The 19,536-nt window shown below is 38.6% G+C and overlaps 1 protein-coding gene across 1 annotated transcript in view; it reads left to right on the top strand.

Moving 5' to 3' along the window:
- KATNIP (katanin interacting protein) overlaps nt 1-19,536 on the top strand; it is a gene marked incomplete at its 5' end in the record, with an annotated part of 62,826 nt that overhangs the window by 30,391 nt on the left and 12,899 nt on the right. The window contains 5 exons of the mRNA XM_082006503.1: nt 4,212-4,946; nt 5,521-5,729; nt 9,493-9,556; nt 13,542-13,719; nt 16,170-16,335. Of these exons, the coding sequence (XP_081862629.1) occupies nt 4,212-4,946; nt 5,521-5,729; nt 9,493-9,556; nt 13,542-13,719; nt 16,170-16,335 (1,352 nt within the window). The remainder of the gene's footprint in view (nt 1-4,211; nt 4,947-5,520; nt 5,730-9,492; nt 9,557-13,541; nt 13,720-16,169; nt 16,336-19,536) is intronic.

Raw genomic sequence — 19,536 nt, 5'->3', positions numbered from 1 at the left:
GCTAGTATCAATGAAAATCTGCAAAAAGATAAGAGTGTGACCTCAAGGTAGTGAGTAAATTTGCAGAGTTTATTTGTGTAGTAGGTTTGTGTCTTTCTCAGTGACAATATATGCTGAATATGTTTATTCAGAATGAATAGAAAACTGCCCTTATTTTCCCTTCTGTGCTCACGACATTACGTATGTCTTCCAAACCTCTCCCTCAGAGACCTCTGCTCATTTATGAATGTTTTCTAGTAAATTTAGCTGTTACCTGGTCCATGCTTTTGTTTATCCTTGTCATCCTTCTGCAAACCTTTTTTAGTTTGCTTGGATCCTGTTGGAGGTGGGATATCCAGATTTGTGTAGCTGTTTTCTGCCTCTGGCAGTAGCCAACAGTATGTCTCTAGGGAAGGATTTGAGAATTAGGCAAGTTCTGAAGTGCCTGTTCTCTCCCAGCCTCCAGCAATCTAAGGCTAAGAAATTTTCTGGGCATGGGAGGTAATTTTTTTGTGCTTAACAAGTCTAAATTACATGAGATACATTTCATCTCCACTTTTCAGTTACAAGCCATGTGTCACTGACTCTTTCTTTGGACCCTTCATACCCCTTCTTTGGCATTCTTTAATTCTTCAGCATTCAATAACTTGTCTCAAATGAAGAGAGCCTGGCAGAATAAGGACAAGAAGGCCAAAACAATTGGAAGAAGAGGTTACAAAAGTACAAATTGAAATCTTGGGGGTGATTTAGTATAATTAACCATCAGAACAATTTATATGAAAGTGTACCTTGTTGTATATTGTATTTGGGTGTTTACATTAAATTTATGGTCATAATGGACAGGAAGTATGCCTAAATGCAGGAATGCCAGTTCAAATTCTACAGCAGATACTGCATTCATTTTTCGGACAAAGGTGAGGAAAATGTTGTTTTCTAAACTTGGAATGTCTAAATTTTTCCTTCTCTGCCCCTCTGTGGAGAAAATTGCAATTCTTTATATATATCTGAAATTATATCTCAAAGATGAAAAACGTATAGAAGTAGTTGGAATAACTGCCATCGTCCCTTCACCTACACATTCACCACAGCCCGTTTGCTGTTTCACACGTTTTACAGTATCTCTGTTAGATTAAAAACTTTTCAACATTATGGAAACTGTAAATAAATCCCACCTTAGTAATTCCTGTTCAGTTGTAAAAATGGTAACAATTTAGGAGTTTTAATGTAAACTATAAGATGAAGTTTATTACGATTCTAATTATAATGTCCTCCAATTTTGCTCAGAGCAGGTTTTGTCATCTGCTGCTTAAAACTCCCGATAAGTGTTTGTCCCTGGGAAAATTGCATGCTATCTACCAGCTTTTGTTCTCTCTGTACTGTACTGTGCAGGGTAAAGCCATCTTCAAAGTGGAGCTGAGTGAGCATTAACAACAGGGAAACAGTTTTAAGTGTTTCCCTAAAAGTGGTGAATTTTAATTGGTACGGGGCTAGGGGAACTGCAGTTTCCCAATAGCAGTATGTGACAAAGGAGAGGCTGCACAAGCTCATATGCAATGTCACAGCACGTCGTTGGTCATTAAATGAACAGTAACGAGAACAACAGAAATTAGAAGTAGCGTGTACATGCATACTTGCTCGAGTTAATGTTGCTATAAAAACATACAATTTTTCTTTGAGAACTGGTTTAATGTACAAAGGAAATGATGGAAGTATGCTGATAAAATTTGCAATAACTTATAATTTGGGTTATTATGAGTTAAGAAGATTGAAGAAGTGCACAGAAAGATGAACTTGAGGACTGGAGTAATAGCAATGGAATGCAATTCAGTAATACTGCTTGCAAGGTCATTTGGGGACTAATAACAAAAAATTAAGTTGTAAGCTGAGTAATCATCAATTGCAAATGACCGAGGAAGAGAAGGATCTTGGTTGAGTAGTTGATCGCAGATTGACTATGAAACGCTAGTGTGACGCAAGCGTGATTATAGCAATGCGCTCCAAGGATATATCAGCAGAGGCATTTCTGTTAGTTAGGGAAATGTTAATATCTCAACACAGGCACTCGTGAGACGTCATTGGAAAACTGCGGTTCTGATCATCCATTTTCAGGAAAGCTGATTACAAAGTGGAACAGATAGAGCAGAGAGCTTTTAGAATGATTTGGGAAATGAAGCATGTGATTGCAGCATGGAAATATGATTGCTATTTATAACTGCAGGGAGTAAAAATGAGATTAACACAACAGAGGGGGAAGAAAGGTATTTTTTTCAAGCTAGTGTTACTCCAAAATGCAGTTTACTAAAGTTTTGAGAGGAATTGTATGGTGTGTGTTGCCATCAGAAGCAGCACAAGGGACTTGGTGCTTCAAGATACACCTCCTAAACCCACAGGAGAGGTGCACGTTTGAGGTGTCATTGTTTCTGGACTCTGGGATAGCATCCATCATACAATCCTCTCAAGCATGCAGAAGGCTGGGAATGCATCTGTGACATCTGCAGGTGGGATACTCTTTATCTACATGCAGAGTTTATTGTTCACATGGCTCCAATAAAAAGAATACATTTTAGATTCTAAAAAAAGGCCAAACCCTGTAAGCCTTCAGCCATTGACCTCTGCTTTCTGGCTATTCTCAGTTCTCCTTTCAGAGCTCCACTTCTCCAGTTGTCAATCCTTAATGTAGCTAACAAACCTGCTAACCTCACATTGAAAATCACTCCTATTGAACTGCTGTAAAAGAGCTTCAGAGCTGTAATCTCTGTACTGCTTGGAGTATTTAACATTTTAGAAAAAGTAAAGGAAAAAAAAGGGGAAAAATCTCCAAAACAAGGAAAGCTAATGGATGTCAGATACTTTTCTGTACATGCTAATCGTGAAATTTTCAAGCTTTGACATTTTAAAATGGTAAATATAAATACAGTATCTTCTTCAGGGAAATTGTAAGGCTCTGGGAAGTACAGTTTGGGATCACCCACCCCGTGAGTATCCATATGCCAACGAGTTGTACAAGAAAGTGGCTTCCAAATGAACAATGTGCTCTGAAATATGTACCTTTGCTTCCTCTCTGTGTTTCCCTGGTGGGCTAAGAAGGAAAGGCCAGGTTGATCTCCAGCCTTTCATTCTGGTAGACAACCCTTTTTCAGGCAGTTTCCCGTCTGCTTTAAAATTCTTATTTTTATCTCACTTGTCCCCAGTGTAAATGATTATTGGCCATAGACAGGTTAGGAACATTGCCTCTTTCGCAGTGTTTCCAAAAACAAAGTTAAAAGTTAGTCTTGAGCAGTCTTTTGGGAAAACATTATTTTGCATTTTACTACAATTGGCATTTATTCTTAATAACCATTTCTTTTAGTATCCACTCAAGGACATTGTACAGAATTAAAATCTAGCCCATGGGCCTGTAATTGTTTAGTACTCCACTTGCTTTTCTTCATTTATTTGAAGAAAATACGTAAGTGACAGCTTTATTGAAAATCTTTGTTATTATCTGCTCTCAATTGTTTTGAGATGGAGATTAAGCATCTGCGCAGTGCAGTCACAAGGAGAGCCTGCTTTGCTCCCACTCTGCCGCTCTAATGTCCTGCCCCCACTACATTCCCATTAGATACTTTGTCATTATCTCCCTTCTGCATCTCACGCTTGCTGAAAAGTGAAAAAAATGTTTGGACATTACCTGCATAGAATGCAACACTCACCTCATCCTCCTTCTGTGCTGAACCTACTTCTTTTCTCACCACTTTCCTGTATATACATGTGGCTGAGTTTGACAGGAAGCACTAGCTTTTCTCTGTAATGCTTTAGAAACTTAACCAGTTCAGCCATTTCCAACTGTATGAAAGATCTTCTGCAGAAAAGCAGACAGATGTTTGAAACTATTGTGACAGCCACAAAATAAATATCTGTCCTGGGCAGATTTTGTCCAATGGGCAAAATCCTTGTTTCTGTAAGTGTTGAGTCAAGAATTTGCAGTCTTAAACTTAGTTGCATTTTTGTATTTTGACATGTGCTTTGCTCTTCAATATTTAAAAGTGATTGCTTCTGTTATGCCTAAATGGGGAAGGGAATTTGGGACATGTAGCCTTCATTTTAGGGAGTCAATATAAAAGTGCCAACGTAACAAAATTTCACAGTAAGGGAACATGAATATGACCAGCATAATTCTGGAAAGTACACGTTTTACTGGTTTGCTTCAAGTCCTGTTTCTGCATTAAATGCCTATGTAATGTTGTTTTCAGATGAAGACTTTTCTATCAAGGACACAGCAACCTCTAGAGCAAAGTGGCACAATGAACAAGAACACACTTTGCAGGAGTCCTGGAATTCCTTGGTAAAGTTTAATTATTCCCATCGTGGCCGAATCTCTAACATGGATTTTCAAGGGGATATCTTTGATGAGTTTCTCCATCAACAGAAGATCAACCGGCCTGGAGAATATCAGCAAATGAGAAAAGAGGGACTACAACCGCTACCAAAACAGCAAGAAGAAGAAAATTCTGTGGATGCACATGATGGAAATGATTTTAAAATCCCTGTTTTACCTTATGGACAGCACTTAGTGATAGACATTCAAACAACATGGGGAGACAGACATTATGTTGGTCTTAATGGAATTGAAGTTTTCAGTTCTAAAGGAGAGCCTGTTCAGTTTTCAAAAATAACAGCTGAACCACCTGATATAAATATTTTACCAGCGTATGGCAACGATCCCAGAATAATAACCAATGTAATTGATGGAGTAAATCGGACGCAAGATGATATGCATCTCTGGCTAGCACCATTTACCCCTGGAAAACCTCACTTTATCTTTATTGACTTTGTGAATCCCTGTCAAGTAGCTATGATTAGGATTTGGAATTATAATAAATCTCGCATACACTCTTTCAGAGGTGTGAAAGACATTATAATGGTGTTAGATGAACAATGCATCTTTAAAGGAGAAATTGCGAAAGCTTCAGGAACCTTGTCTGGAGGTATGCTGTCATTTCTTATTTTCTTTGTGGAAACAGCAATGCAATAGAAACAAATACATTTAGCTTGTTTGTTATCACTTTCCACTTCAAAGCAAGCTACGTCTTTATGTAGTATTTAGCCCTTTTAATTTCAAAATGCAATGCAAAACCCACTAATGCATTCTTCAATGTTATTGTGAATTTTAGTAGCATGAAGAGCTAATCTCTGTTCTTAATGATGTCTTAGCAACAAGACCGTATTTCAATAACATCAGATAGTCACTAGACATTTAAAAGTAAAAAGATTTTTACTTGTTTTCACAGATACAGTCTTTTGGAAAAGGTGATGGAGAAGCTTTTTTCCTATTTTCTTTTATATATATTTGAAATTTGACTTGAGTTCTCTATGTTGTTCTGCTGTGCAGTATAAGTTTGAGAATGAACGTATTAATTATATCAGTAGTCAGTATCAATTTACTATGTATTATCTTTAAACAGTACTGGAAATTAAATGTAAAGAAAGACCGAAAATAATTTTTATCACTCTATATATTCTTTTATGGTTTCTCCATTTAATTCTGTATGTTGCCTTCAGCTCCAGAGCACTTTGGGGATACTATATTGTTCACTACTGATGATGATATTCTTGAAGCTATATACTGCTATGATGAGACATATGATGGGGAAATGGAACATGCCAGCTCCCTGAGATACGAGGAAGAACTAAAGAGACCAACAACTGCTGATAGGGAGGGAGATGAAAGACCTTTTACACAAGCGGGGTTAAGAACAGAGGATCAACAGGTAGGGGCCTCTATGATCAGAACGCTCTGTAGATGTCTTACTGGAACATGATATGGAAGTGGGAGACACTGATTTCCATGATGGAGTAAAGCTCTGCAGAAGAACTAATACAGTTACCTGTATATTTTGAAGACTTTTTTCACCCACTCAATAATTCATGCTATTTTTTAAGCCCAAAAGGTCCTCCAAATTTTGGTTTCCCTGATTAATTAATAAGACTAAAAGGAAGGCGATACTGGCTTGTATATATATTTTTTCCTTTACTTACTTGGACAGAGATTAAAGGGAGCTCTTTTTGATTTAGGTATTCCTGAAGATTTATGCCACTGTCTGTGTTTTTTACCATACAGTTATTCATGTAATGAGTAGCTGTGCTACCTGTCACTCCAAACCAAAGATTTTTCCGTATTTTACATACAGAGTATACTCTTGCTTGTTTCTTCCTCCACAAATTAAGTATCTTATGTGAGAAGGATATTCTCCTTACGACCCTCCCCTTATTTTTGTCTCTTTCCTTTTTTGACTAGCATCTCTGTAGGTCTGTGTGCATTTTAAAGCATAAAAATGTCCCTTTACTATTCCATAGAGTAGGTATTTTACTACTTAGAGGAAGGCCGTATTTTCAAGCACTGGAGTCTTGCCTCATACCACTCCAGCCCAACAGTCCAGTGTCTGAGCAAAGATTCTGCAAGATTTTCTGCTCAAGATGATGTGGGGCAGTCTTTGACCTGATTTACATCAAATCTTCTACCTTCTTAGAATCTTCATGAGCACCTACTGATGCTTCGGTGAGAATATCTTTTTCCAGGGGACACATTCTTACTTGTAAGTCTGTGAGTAGATCCAAAGCTGAATCAATCCTAACTCCAGCTGGTTCAGCTAACATGCTCCCAGTCATATATGGTTCTTGATGAGCCTTGTGCTGCTGTCAGGCCTTCCTGTTCTGTCTTGTCCTCTTCTCCTGGTGGCTTGTAAGACAAAGGGAAATGTCATGACATTGGAGTTTGATCTTGCTGTTAAGATCACGCTTTGACTTCTGCAGTGCTAGTTAACACTGGCAACGGTAATTTTGGTACCATCTTTGCTTGCATTATCTTAAAATTGTTCAGACACCTTACGCAGTGCAAGATTTCATGAACACAAATTGGAGTTCACCTTTCTTTTTTTGGTCACTTGTTTATTGTGAGCATTCACCAGGACCTCTTCCATTGCAGAAGCCTAGACCTGGACTCTCTGGTCCTCACTCGGAGCCTCTGCCTTTTATTTTGCTGTTCATCTGTGATACTCTTCATACTCCTTTTGTAACCCTGAAACACGCTGTATCAGCAATGGAATAACAAAAGCTATTGTGACTGAGCCATTGATCTCCCTGTCATTCTGTATTTGCTGGTACCATCAAGATTTTGTAGATGGATGCTTATGCTATCAGAATGATACAGATGTACTAGACAATTTGTCTTCCCTAGCATAACGTTGTCATTTGGATTAGTATTGGGTTTGAACAGTCTCTCCCTGTTGATCATTCACCCTTTTTTCCTGTTCAGTGAATGAAACAGTGTTTTGCTGTGCTGACTACTGAACTTTTCAAAAGCTCTTATGGAATTGTCTTACTTTCTTGTCAATATTATCCATGGTCATCTGACTTTCCCATGAATTTAGTGATCCTTAACATGTCAACTTTTACAGCAGGTCAGACCTGTTACTAGCGCACTTGACCCAACCCTGACTATGGCCAATAGTGGATCCCTAGGGAGAATGTAAGAATAGAGCAAACACGCAGTGGTGTTTCTCTGAAACACTCATCCAGCCCTTAGAAATTTGTCTCACAAGGACTTTTTGACTTAAGCTTTGTGTTTAGTAACCTGCCATGGATTTTTATTGCGTTAATTCATCCACTAGGTTTTTGAACTCACGTGTACTTTTACAACTTACAATGCTCAGTGGTAAGTTTCCCAGCTTAACTTGCCTAGCACAAAGAACCTATTTCTGTTTGTCTCTCGGTTCATTTAATGTCCTCTAGTTTCTGTGTTGGAAGAAACTAGACAATTATTCCCTATTCCCTTCTTCAAGCCGCTCGAGAGGTTTATGTCCCTCGGTTACAATCTCTTCTAAATCTCTCTTTTCCAGAATGGTTAGTCCTACTTTAGCTATTCCTCACACGGAAGGTGCTATGCTAGGAGCATACTTTCTACTGTGTATTGCTTTTCCAATAACTCCTGTACTATGGTCATATTTTGTCAGATCTAAGAACACAGGTAGGACAATGTTTGCAAGCAGAAGTAGTTGAAATAGCAGAAAATGAGGCCATATCTGAAAGAAAAGATAGTGGGCACCAGTGGAATGAAGAGATCTGAGTAGCCAAGAAAGGAGAAGAGGGAGAAAAGAGGTGATAAGGTGGCTTGGCACAAATGGTTTATGGCCAGCATTCTGTAAAACCAGCAGCTTTATTGCATCCATAGGTTTTGATATTCAGTCGAGTTGCAAATTTTAATTCCCAGGATGATCTTTGAAAGTTGTTCTGAGAAAAAAGCATCAGACATCACAGGTAGAGGCACTGTTTTATGAGAAAGGTACCTCCAATTTTCTATCTTCTCTAGGTTATCTGTGTGTGTTTATTTCAGTGCACAGTTCTTGTTCAGTTTTACCTACTTAATTACCACAAGGACATTTGCTGCTACAGGAAGTATATTGCAGCCTGGGAACATACACATATAAGATCCGGGATGTCAGTGATTATACTGCAGAGATCTAATATAACAGTAGGAGAAAAGCGTTGACAAGTCTTTTATTTTGTTTAGGCACAATGTAGGTCCATGTGATGGATTCTGGATGACAGGAAGTCTACTTCTAACGATGAATGAAACTATACAGAGTGGGTCTGGACTTCTAATTTCCTGTTTGGCTTTTTGACTACTAATGAGGATTGAGCTGATGTTTTTGTAGAACTACTTACCATAATGCCAAGATTTCATTCTAATCTGCTGTTATTTTGTTTGGAGTCCAATACTGTCGATGAAAAGTTAGGATTGCTTTCCTCATGTGCAGCATTTTTACCTTTACCTACAATGAACATAATCAGTCATTTATATCATGCTCACTCAATCAAATGAACTCCATCTGCCACCCTTTGCAGTTTTCCTTTTTCTTTACTACCCTAACTGCCTCAGTATGATCAGCAAATTTTGTCATCCGTCTATTCACTTTCTGGTTTGCTATGTTGAATATTATTAATGAGTACAAAAACAAGCTTTTGGACAAGTTTTCTTGTTTATTCTAACCTTTGATTCTTGAGAAGAAATTGTGGTGGCACTCTCTGAGATCTTAACTTCCTTCCTCCAGATTTCTTGTCTCTGCAACATATTTGCAACGTGTTGCAAATACAGCATATTTTATTTGCTAATGGCAGTCTGCAGGTAAATAAGAGTGACTTAAGAATTTCAGCCTCTTTGAGAATAGGTAGCCCACACTAGGGAGTCTCCCAGTAACACTCCTATATGCATTAACAAAAAAAAGCCCTAAGCATCTTGTCTTTCTGAGGATCCATATGATTTTCTACATTTTGGGGCATGTTTTCTATTGTTTGCAGGACAGCCTGGGTAGTGGGGCAAAGGGGAGATGGATATACAAACAGTGGCATGTAAAAAAAAATGAAAACAAAGAAACAGACAAAAATCCCCACCAAAAAAAAATCACTTTGTAAACAATATGTCTGTAATGTATATATGATATGCATATTCATTGCACCTGTTGGTTTACTTCGTAGGTTCAAGAGCCAGACCCTCTCTCTGAAGGTATACCCAAGGAATCAGGAATATTTATTGGAAAATGTAAGTTCTTACATTTACTTCTTGCTTAACCACCCTGTCCCCTAACGTGTTATCAAGGAGGATCTGATTTGTCAGAGCTGTACAGAACTTTGTGACAGATGTCAGGTCTGGAATAAGAAGAGTAATTGAATATTTAAGGCAGAAGCTTTGTTTACTGTGGCATTTAGAACATTGTACTGTAACAGTTGGCTTTTAATCTCAGAAAAATAACACTAGCCATTTGCCTAGTCCCTAAATGGGATTTGTAATACCTGTGTCCATTACCCAGTAATTCTCTCCCAGTCCTATGTATTTATGTAGACTGACTGAATTTCTCAGATCAGATTGACAATCGAAACCCGTAAAGCTAGACCAGACTGCTACATCCATACCTAAAATACCTGTTTCTTTATCCCGTACAAAAATAACCTCTGTGGCCCTTTAAATTATTTTCCAGAGCTTTGGAAAACCCAGAAGTTTCAGTATCAGTTCCTGGTCCTTTGACCAGCACAAGAGAAATTAGGTTCTTGTGCCTGGCATAAAATCTTTAGCAAGCTGTGATGTGTTCTCTGAAAATACACACAATGCTGTGGCTTATTCAGCCACAGATCTGTAAACTATACCTGTGATCTGTGATCTATGACCTATGAACTATATCTGCATCTGTGAACTTTATCTGTGGACATGTATATGATTAATTCATATCTGTGAACTTAAGATGCCTTTCCCTCTTCCCATTTCTCAACGTGGGTGAAAAAGATAGTGAGGGTGTGATTCAGAGCAGATGCAGTCTCTCACACTGACAAGATATTGTTAATCATCTGATTGAACTAACTTGTCTGTACCAGACAAAGACGTCCTTATTTCCATGAGTTCTTGCCGGGAAAGAGCTGGAGAAAGCTAGTTGTATTTAAGAGAGGCTTTCCATGTCTTATAAAATGCAAAAGAAACTCCAATTTAGTGTCTTACAGAGAAAAAAATTGCCATTGATTGCTACAAAAGACTATCTTTGTAAATAACCTTGCACAAATGCAGAAAAACAACTAGAAGCTACAGCTTCATTTTTGCCAATGATTTCTGTATACCCTGTCCTGCCTGTGTATGTTGTTCCTTGTTCTCTTTGTGCTTTTGGGTGATCCCTTAGACCTGGAGTGAGAGTCCTCTTGCTTCTTCTCATTTTGGGAAATTACTGGGAATTATGGAAAACTTAGGATCAGTACTGGCTTTTTCATCTAGTGCATGGAGTCACTGAGCATTTGTATCCTTGACCTGTTGTAGGTAGTTTTCATCTTTGTCATCCTCCTACCAGTCATGATGTCAAGGAGAAATAGTGCCTCAAAGTGTGATGATGACTGATACAAAGTCCGGCTAGTGGCTAGTTACTAGAGGTTTCTCTCAGTGGTCAATACTGTAGTCTACACTGATTAATGTCTTTTTTTTAAAAAGCTTGGATTATGGGATAAAGTGCAATCTCAGCAAGGTTGTGGATGATACCAGAGGGGAGCGGTTGATATGCTGGAGGGCAAGGCTGTTCTTCAGAGGGACCTCAACAGGCTGGAGAAATGGTAACCTTATGATGTTATCTCATGTAACCTCATGAAGTTCAGGGCAAATGCAAAGGCCAGTGTGTGGGGAGTGGCCACAGGACAGGCTGCGGGCCAGCTGGCTAAGAAAGCGGCTTTGCACTGGAGGGCCTGAAGTCCTTGTACAACCACAAGTTGAACAAGAGTGAGCAGTGCAGCCTTGCAGCAAAGGCAGCCAGCTGCCTCCTGGAATGTAAAGATATGAGTGCAGCCAGAAGGGCAAGGAAAGGGATTCTTTCCCTGTATTCAACACTTGTGAGCCTGTATTTGGAATACTGTGTTAGTATGGAGCTCCCTAGGACAAGAAGAAAATTGACATCCTGGAGCAAGTCCAGTGGAGGAGAGTGACCAAGATGGTCAGGCAGCTGGAGTACCTGACATGTGAGAAAAGCCTGAGAGAGCTGGGCTGGTTTGTTCATCCTGGAGAAGAGAAGGTGAAGGGGAGGTGAAGCTATCAGGTGGGCATAGAGTGGACAGATCCAGGCTGTTCTCAGGGAGGGACATAGAGCTGGATTGAGAGGCAGCAGAAACAACTAGGTAGGAGATAAGTATTTGGAACTAGATATTAGGAAATCTTTTTCACCCTGAGGGCAAACACTGGAGCAGAGATTGAGAGAAGTTTTGAAATCACAGAATCACAGAATCATTAAGGTTGGAAAGGACCTTCAAGATCATCAAGTCCAACCACCAACCCAACACCACCATGCCCCCTAAACCATATCCTGAAGTGCCACGTCCACACGTTTTTTTGAATACTTCCAGTGATGGTGACTCCACCACCTCCCTGGGCAGCCTCTTCCAGTGTTTGATCAGTAAAGAAATTTTTCCTAATATCAAGTCTAAACCTCCCCTGGCGCAACTTGAGGCCATTTCCTCTCACTATCGCTTGTTACTTGGGAGAAGAGGCCAAAACCCACCTCACCGCAACCCCCTTCCAGGTAGTTGTAGAGAGTTTCCTTGAGATAGTCCCAGTTGCAGCAGTCCTCTGCTTGTTCTGGACTGCGAGCAAAGGGAATGCTGAGTTTCGCAAGCTCTGTGCCTGAGCGCAGGATTGTTACATCCTTGAGCGCCACAGCAAATCTGCCAGCCTTGGAGACATTCAAACTTCCGCACCTGAGAGACCTGATCTAATGGACATGCTCTGAGCTGGGAGTCGGACTAGAGACCTCCAGAGGCCCCTTCCACTCTCCATCATCCTGAGATTCTGTGAAGGCATTGGCATGGTAATGTGATACTAAACCCTGTGTAGATATCTGCTTCACCCTATCTTTTCCCTTTTGTTTGAAAATATACTCTGGTTTGCCTGAGAACTCTTTCATGCTTGTATACTAAGCAAGTTTAGTCTTAGCAACGGCCTTGGGAATAGCATCTAGTATCAATGTAGCCATAGCTCCAAACTTGTCAGGTAATAGAATTGTTTATTTCTTAGTGTCCGTGCAAATGCTAAAGAGATCTTACACCCAAGTGAATTTATGTGTATATCAAGACTTAGTCTTGTGTAAATTGCTATGGCTATTTATAGGTAATTGGTCTGGATGGCTTAATAGCTTTAATGCTTGTTTGTTTTACAGGGCATTCTTTAGACATTATCCAACCTGATTATTTCTGGGCTTCTGCAATGTGTGAAATGAAAGATATTTTTAATTTACAGTGATGGACTTTTATGGAACCTGATCAGATTGGAATATTACTTATTATATCTGTATATGCTATTTATATTTTTTCAGTAAGGCATGAAACAGGTGGTTCTGAAGATACACATACGATCATTTGTCTGCCCAATTTTTCTTTCCTATTTATCTTCTGAACATGCAGACTAATCAACATTGCTGCTTTTCACTACTGGTGTTCCATTAAAATACTTCCATGTGTCCAGTTCTGATGTGAAGATAGTAACTTAAACATATTAGTAAACCAAGTTTGGTTTTTGGTTTAACTATGAGTTGGTGTTCTCTAACAATATATGGATTTATGAGTGACTGGATTTCAATGAGTCTAGATAGTCACACAGCTGGCAATATATCATAGGTAGACTTCAGGCTAATAGGTCTTCTCTGTCTCTGCATAATCACAAAATCTGTCATGTAACTGCTTAAATGTATCATTGAATTACTGTCAGTCTACAGTCTATGTAATGAGAGACTTGATAACATGCTTGATCGAGGGTTGTATAGTTAGAAGCGACAAGATGTTGGTAGGCTACTAAAGGGGACAGACACAAATTTACAGAAGATCCTATGCTATTCCATGAAGGTAAGCATGCAGACCAGGAAGCATCCAAATACAGCATATAAAGTTATTTAATCTAAACAAAATGTACATACTGCTACTCATCAGAGCTTGCATGCATGCTTATATTGACTTCTTACTTCAAACTATTAAGTATATATAGAGATATATTATATGTATATCCTTTTATATAGGCCTGCAACTGAATTTTACCATGACCTGGGGAGACTGTCATTACCTTGGACTGACAGGACTTGAAGTGATAGGAAAGAATGGTCATGCATTAAAAATAAGTACAGAACAGATTTCTGCTTCACCCCAAGACTTAAATGATCTTCCAGAGTGTACAGGAGATTCCAGAACATTAGAAAAGTAAGTAGCAAAAGAGTTGGATTGTGCAAGCATTTTCTCCAGGGCTCTTTTTTTTTTTCTTCTTCATGCCTATTGTTTCCACCAGCAGTTTTGGAGTTTATCAATTTTAGATGCATTTTACGTCAGACTTTATAAAGTGACAGAATTATATAAGCTTTGATTATGTTGACACATGTTAATGCGAACATAAATTTTCATACTATCACAGCTCATTCCTGGATTTCACAAGCTACCCAGGAACAGCTTGTTGTAGAAACATGAATGAGATGTTTCCAAAAGATGGTGTTTGAGTCAGGAGATGATAACATGCCTGGTTGGTATCTCTGCTAAAGGACTTTCCAGGCAGAAATGTGGGTGTTCTGTAGCATCTGTCTCTGCATATGCAGTGATATTTGTGCAAGATTTTTGGACAATTTCAAGCAAAAAATTTCAAGTTAGCAAAGGCTGAGGATATATTAGGGTATTGCAGAAAAGGTGCAGTTCTTTTGGCAATTCTGCGGCTTTTTTTTTGGAATTCCAATGAAGTTTTATTCGTTGACAAGTATACTTCCTCAAATGAACTTGTTCTTCCTAAATGGTAGCCGTATAGAAATCATAGAGTATAGGTCTGGAGAGGAAGCTGCATCCTATTGTTTCCAAGTCATATCTCGATTTTAAAGGGTATTTTCAGTTGTAATCCTGTCCTCTGGCATGTTTATGGTCTTGTGAATAAGTTTACGAATCAGGACTTCTCTTTTCAAACTTTGTTGAGTCTTCTTTAGAATCTTGTATTTGTCTACATGTACACTAACTCTGTAATTTCTGCTAATCTAATACAGATGCCAAGCTTACTTGTATATAACTCCTCAGTTCTTCTGCGTATTTGTATGAAAATCTCTTCTGTAGGCATCAAGATCTAAGAAACCTTCCCATGAGATCCCCTGTGATGAAGAGGTTCTGGTGGTAGAGTCTCTCCAGACCCCACCATGATGGACCCAGATGCAAAGAAGTCATTTAGCTTTTCTGTTGGGGTCTTACCTTCTCTGAATGCTCCTTTTACAGCGTAGTCATCTGTTGATCCTACAGAATTTCTGGCAGTCTTTCTGCTCCTGATGTATTTGAAGAATTTTATTTATGGTTCCTTTTGCTTGCTAGCCGTCATACTCGGGTTTTTTTGGCCCGTGCATACGCATTTAGCGTTCCAGAGTTTATGATCCTATCCGTTTAAGGTTTTTTGGTCATGACTTTTGTTGAAAGATGGCTTGTAGTAACTTTCTTTATACTGCCACTGAGCCAAGCTGACTTTGATTTTTCAAGTCTTCCTCTTTCTAACATCTTTCAAGTCTTCCTCTTTCTAACATCCCACTTTCTTAGTGGGATACATTTGGTCTGTGCTTCCCTTAGTATTCTCTCTGCTGTGTGTAATGATTTTATTTTGTTTTGTTGCTGCTTTTTTTTTTTTTTAAACATACTTCATCATTTTTGCCTAAGAACCTTTTTGGGCACAAGAAATAGGGTGGGGTTTTTTTTGCTTTTGATATTTCTGCAAGCATGTTGAATTTGAGCACACTACACTGGTCTTCGACTGTAGCATTTGGAATAGGTCCTGTGTACTATTCAGGACCAAGTCAAGGAATGTATCTTCTCTCAGGGGCTCCCTAGTAAGTTCGTCTGTGAAAGGGTCATTATTCAAATCTTTTTCTTTAAGGAACTGCCAAGTCTGGCGCTCATTCTTCCATTATGTGTACAAAAGTAATTACAGTGAGCAATTAATTCATATGCTCCTTTACTTCCTCTTTGTATGCCATATTTTGTGGTAGAATAAGATGAAGTCAGAATTCCAAAATGAGGAAATAATGGCATTAACTTTATCTAGTCAGCCTGAAGTCTGTTCTCTTATGAAAAGACATTGTCATGCCGGTAGAAAATTTTCTTAAAGGTAGGAATGTGCCTAACTGTGTACATGAAGAAGTATGTGAACAAACTCTGCTGCTTCTCTGGGTTATCCAGCTCCTTGCTGGATTCAGTATAGTTGCATTGACATAGTAACACACAGATTAACACATAGTAACACGCTGCAGATACAGTAGTTTAGGCGTGGAACTATATTAACAAGTCATATTGTGTCTGGGCCTTAGAGTTCTGCTTTCAGCCATTTGGGCACAAAGGTAGTTGAGCTTTCCTCTGCCTGCCCCTATTCACACAGGGAAAACCTAAGAAAAGAATTTTTCTGCTTCTCCTCAAATGGACCCAACTAAAGGAAATACTGTTTTTCCCACTGTCTTTAATTCAACAGTTGCGTATAATTTTTGATGTTTACTGTGCTCTTTAATTGCATGCACATGGGCACAATAAACCTTGGAAGCTGGAAGTGACGTCTAGAAAAAAATTAACACCTAGTAAAGTACCTGATTTTCATGAGAAGAGCAAGCTTTTCCTTTTTTGTGGATAATGGATTTTTCTCTTTGTAGGTTAATAGATGGGACTAATATCACAGTAGAGGATGACCATATGTGGCTCATTCCATTCTCTTTTGGAGAAGATCATCTGCTCACAATCCATTTTGATAAAATTGAGAGTATTGCAGGGCTTCGCTTTTGGAACTATAATAAATCTCCAGAGGATACCTTTAGAGGGGTAAGTAAAAGCAAAGGAGCACTGCCAGCAAAAATATACAGCAGTGCATTGGAAAATTGGTACTGTGATAAACGAATATAGCTGCCTTAATGGAACACCATAAATCTTTCTAGATTGTCTGAGTCTGAATTTTGTGGCAGGTATAATGCATTTCTGTCTCCACAAACAACAGATATTGAAAAAAAGCCAGATATAGTTTAAAGAAATCTTCACAGCTGATTTTTCTGAGGCACATAAAGTAGCACATATTATTTTCAAGATACATGATTCTGAAGAGGTATCCTCTCAGTATCTAGTATTTAGGCCTACCATATGATTCTTTATTTCTTGGAACACGGGAACTGGTAGAACAGGGGACACTTCTCCAACAGAAATTCTGTTTAGATTACAGAAGGCCAGTCAATCAATACTACCTTTTCCAAGAAACAAGAAGAGTCTGTAGAACTCTAATGTTTATTAGGGAAAGTTGGCATCTTCAAACAGTTTGACTAAAGTAGTTTAGCTAAAATTATATAACATACCTCCTCTCTTCTTTTTCCAAATTTCTAATTGTTTGGGTTTTTTTCACATAAAATTCTTGGAATTGACTGGCAATTGACACCTCTCGGAGATCATGTTACATCTTGCTGGCACGCTGAGTTGGCTGTCCCTCATCTCCCCCGTTTTTCTCAGAAGCTAGAGATGCACTTGTAATGATAATGAAGAAGTAGTTGCTGTTCACTGCACAGAAAATTTATGGATCCATTTGTTTCCAGATCTTCCCCTTCACATATAATTGCTGCATTCTTGGTGTCCAAACTCAGTGAATAGATAAGAAGAAAAATGTTGGTATGTATTAAACTAGAGAGAGACAGGACAAAAAGAATCAGCAAAATTCTGGAAAAAATTCTAGTACTGAAGTTGGAGGCATGGATCCTTCATAGGATTGGGCAAGATAGTGGCAAAAGTTGCAGAACTGCTTCTTTGTGTAAATTTATCTTCCAGGAATTGCTTTAATATGAACACTACATAAATAGGAGGTGTTTGCTCTCCACAACAGAGCCCTGGCATCTTTTAATAGCAGCATGGGGTGTTGTTGAGTGCCAAAGACTGGCCAAAGACTCCCAGAGGGCCAGAGCGTAAGATCTTACATTTAAGCCACAACTGATCTAGACATTTTAACATTTTTTGGTAAAATCTGTTACTTAATTGATATGATTCGGCATAAAGAAAGGACTCTTCCCTCTGAGAGCGGTACAGCTCTGGGACAGTATACAGTGATGGGGGACTTTCAAAACTAAATTTGACAAGGCCCAGAGCAACGTGATTTAGCTTTGTAGGCTTCACTGCTCTGAGCAGGAGCTGTGACTGGAGACATGCAGAAGTCTCTTCCAACCTAAATCTTTCTGTGATTCTGTGTACAAAATGCAATATGAAGAGCTATCTTTAAGTGGTGATGTGGAATGTTTTTCACCACCGTCGTAAGACCAAGCTTTTCAAAGGCAAAGCAGGGGAGAAAAGTTTGAACATGAATTTTCATACCAAATTAACTCCCTGTATGGGTGTCTCAATTATTAAAGGAGGGAAAGGAATAGCCAAATCCCTAAAATCAAGCATGGAGTTTGGTCTTTGGAGGCCAGACCAAGAAGGAGAAGGAAGAAAGAAAGAAAAGGAAAGAAAGAAAGGAAGAAAGAAAGAAAGATATATTTTCACAGTTTACTTTTCTAGGTAGAAAAAAGAGGTGAGTCTGATAAAAGAGGCATGCAGGTGGCACACCTGTAAGTCCTGTATCAGTTAGTGGGTACAATTTAAATGCGGAGTTCATACCTGCAGTCCTCTAAGAGGATAAAATACTATTTGGAAAACTGAAGATGCAAGGTATCTGCTGGGCCACAGTAAAGAGGCTTGAGATGGTAAACCTGGGGTATCATGACATCTGTCTCTTGAAGTATTGCTGTTCCTTCTAAGAAACAGTCCCTGGGTATGAGGTATAATGATTTGCTAGGCAGCTCTAGACTGGTGGATTCACAGCTTTCGTATGAGAGGGTAATGGCAGTGAACTGTCAAAATGAAGGCTTCTGTGCTATTTCCAGCTCTGTGAAAAATTACCTTGTGAAAGCTTTGTTATGTGATTTGTAAAATGCTATGTATGATGGTTGAGTGCCTTCTCAGATGATGAAAATTACTTAGAAATGAGGGCTGTAAAGGGCACATAAATATAAGCAGCTGTGGTATAATAGGTAAGATTTCATCTCTAAGCCTCTAGACTTCCTATTCAATACGTGTTTCCTAAACTAACATGTATTTCAGCGGATTTTTCACTTCCTCTCCTTAGCCTGGCAGACTGATTCAGCTGGGAAGTGGCATGCAGAAGTTTCTGAAATGAAAAGGATATTTCCTTTCTTTGCTCCAAAGCTTATTAAAGATGAAACCAGAAATACTTATTTCTCCATACTTGGTACTCACACAAACATTCCCTCCTAATTAATTTTCATGCTGCTTGGAAATGAACTGAGCACCTCTAGTCTGGTACAATACCCAAGGTTTTCAAATCAAGAAATGTTTGTGTAAAGAAAAAAAAAATCTTCCAGAAAATTATTTGCTTTTGGGATATTGTACGTGTAACTTACTGAAATTATAATTGAATAAAAAATCATTTACAAATGGAAAAAATATGAAAACTGTTATGAATATGAGGACACTGATAATATACAAGCTTTGCAGAAAACTCGGAATGTTTTTAAGTCCTTCTCAGATAGATATCCAAAATGAGAATTTTAACTATAAATATTGCATATGTATTTTTAATAGAAATCCTAATAATGCAAATCAAATATTTGCATACAAAACTAAGTTAACCTCACGTTATCATATATACATCAGTCAGTATAAAATCCAAAGATTAGAAAACTGACTCACATTACCTTTAGACTAAATTAAGTCTTTTGTTAACTAAATTAATCTATTTCGGTTCAGTCCAGTAGTGAACAAGCCTTATCATAATGCCAGCTACAAGGCCATCTTGTTATATTTTACAGGTATTATTCCTTCCTTAACCAGTCGTTAGTGAAAGACTCAGTACAATAAATGCTGCTTGTGAATAATGTTAAGTTATATTTAACATATTTCAGGGCAAGATGCAGTGATAATTGTTGCTGCGTGATTGAATTGTTATGTGACTGGGATCATGCACACAGCACCAGATGGTGCTAATGGGGGAGG

The sequence above is a fragment of the Phaethon aethereus genome (assembly GCF_964289735.1).
Source record: "Phaethon aethereus genome assembly, chromosome: 15".
Classification (NCBI taxonomy): domain Eukaryota; kingdom Metazoa; phylum Chordata; class Aves; order Phaethontiformes; family Phaethontidae; genus Phaethon; species Phaethon aethereus.
The sequence above is the reverse complement of the archived record's forward strand: the minus strand, read 5'-3'. Positions and strand labels throughout refer to the sequence as shown.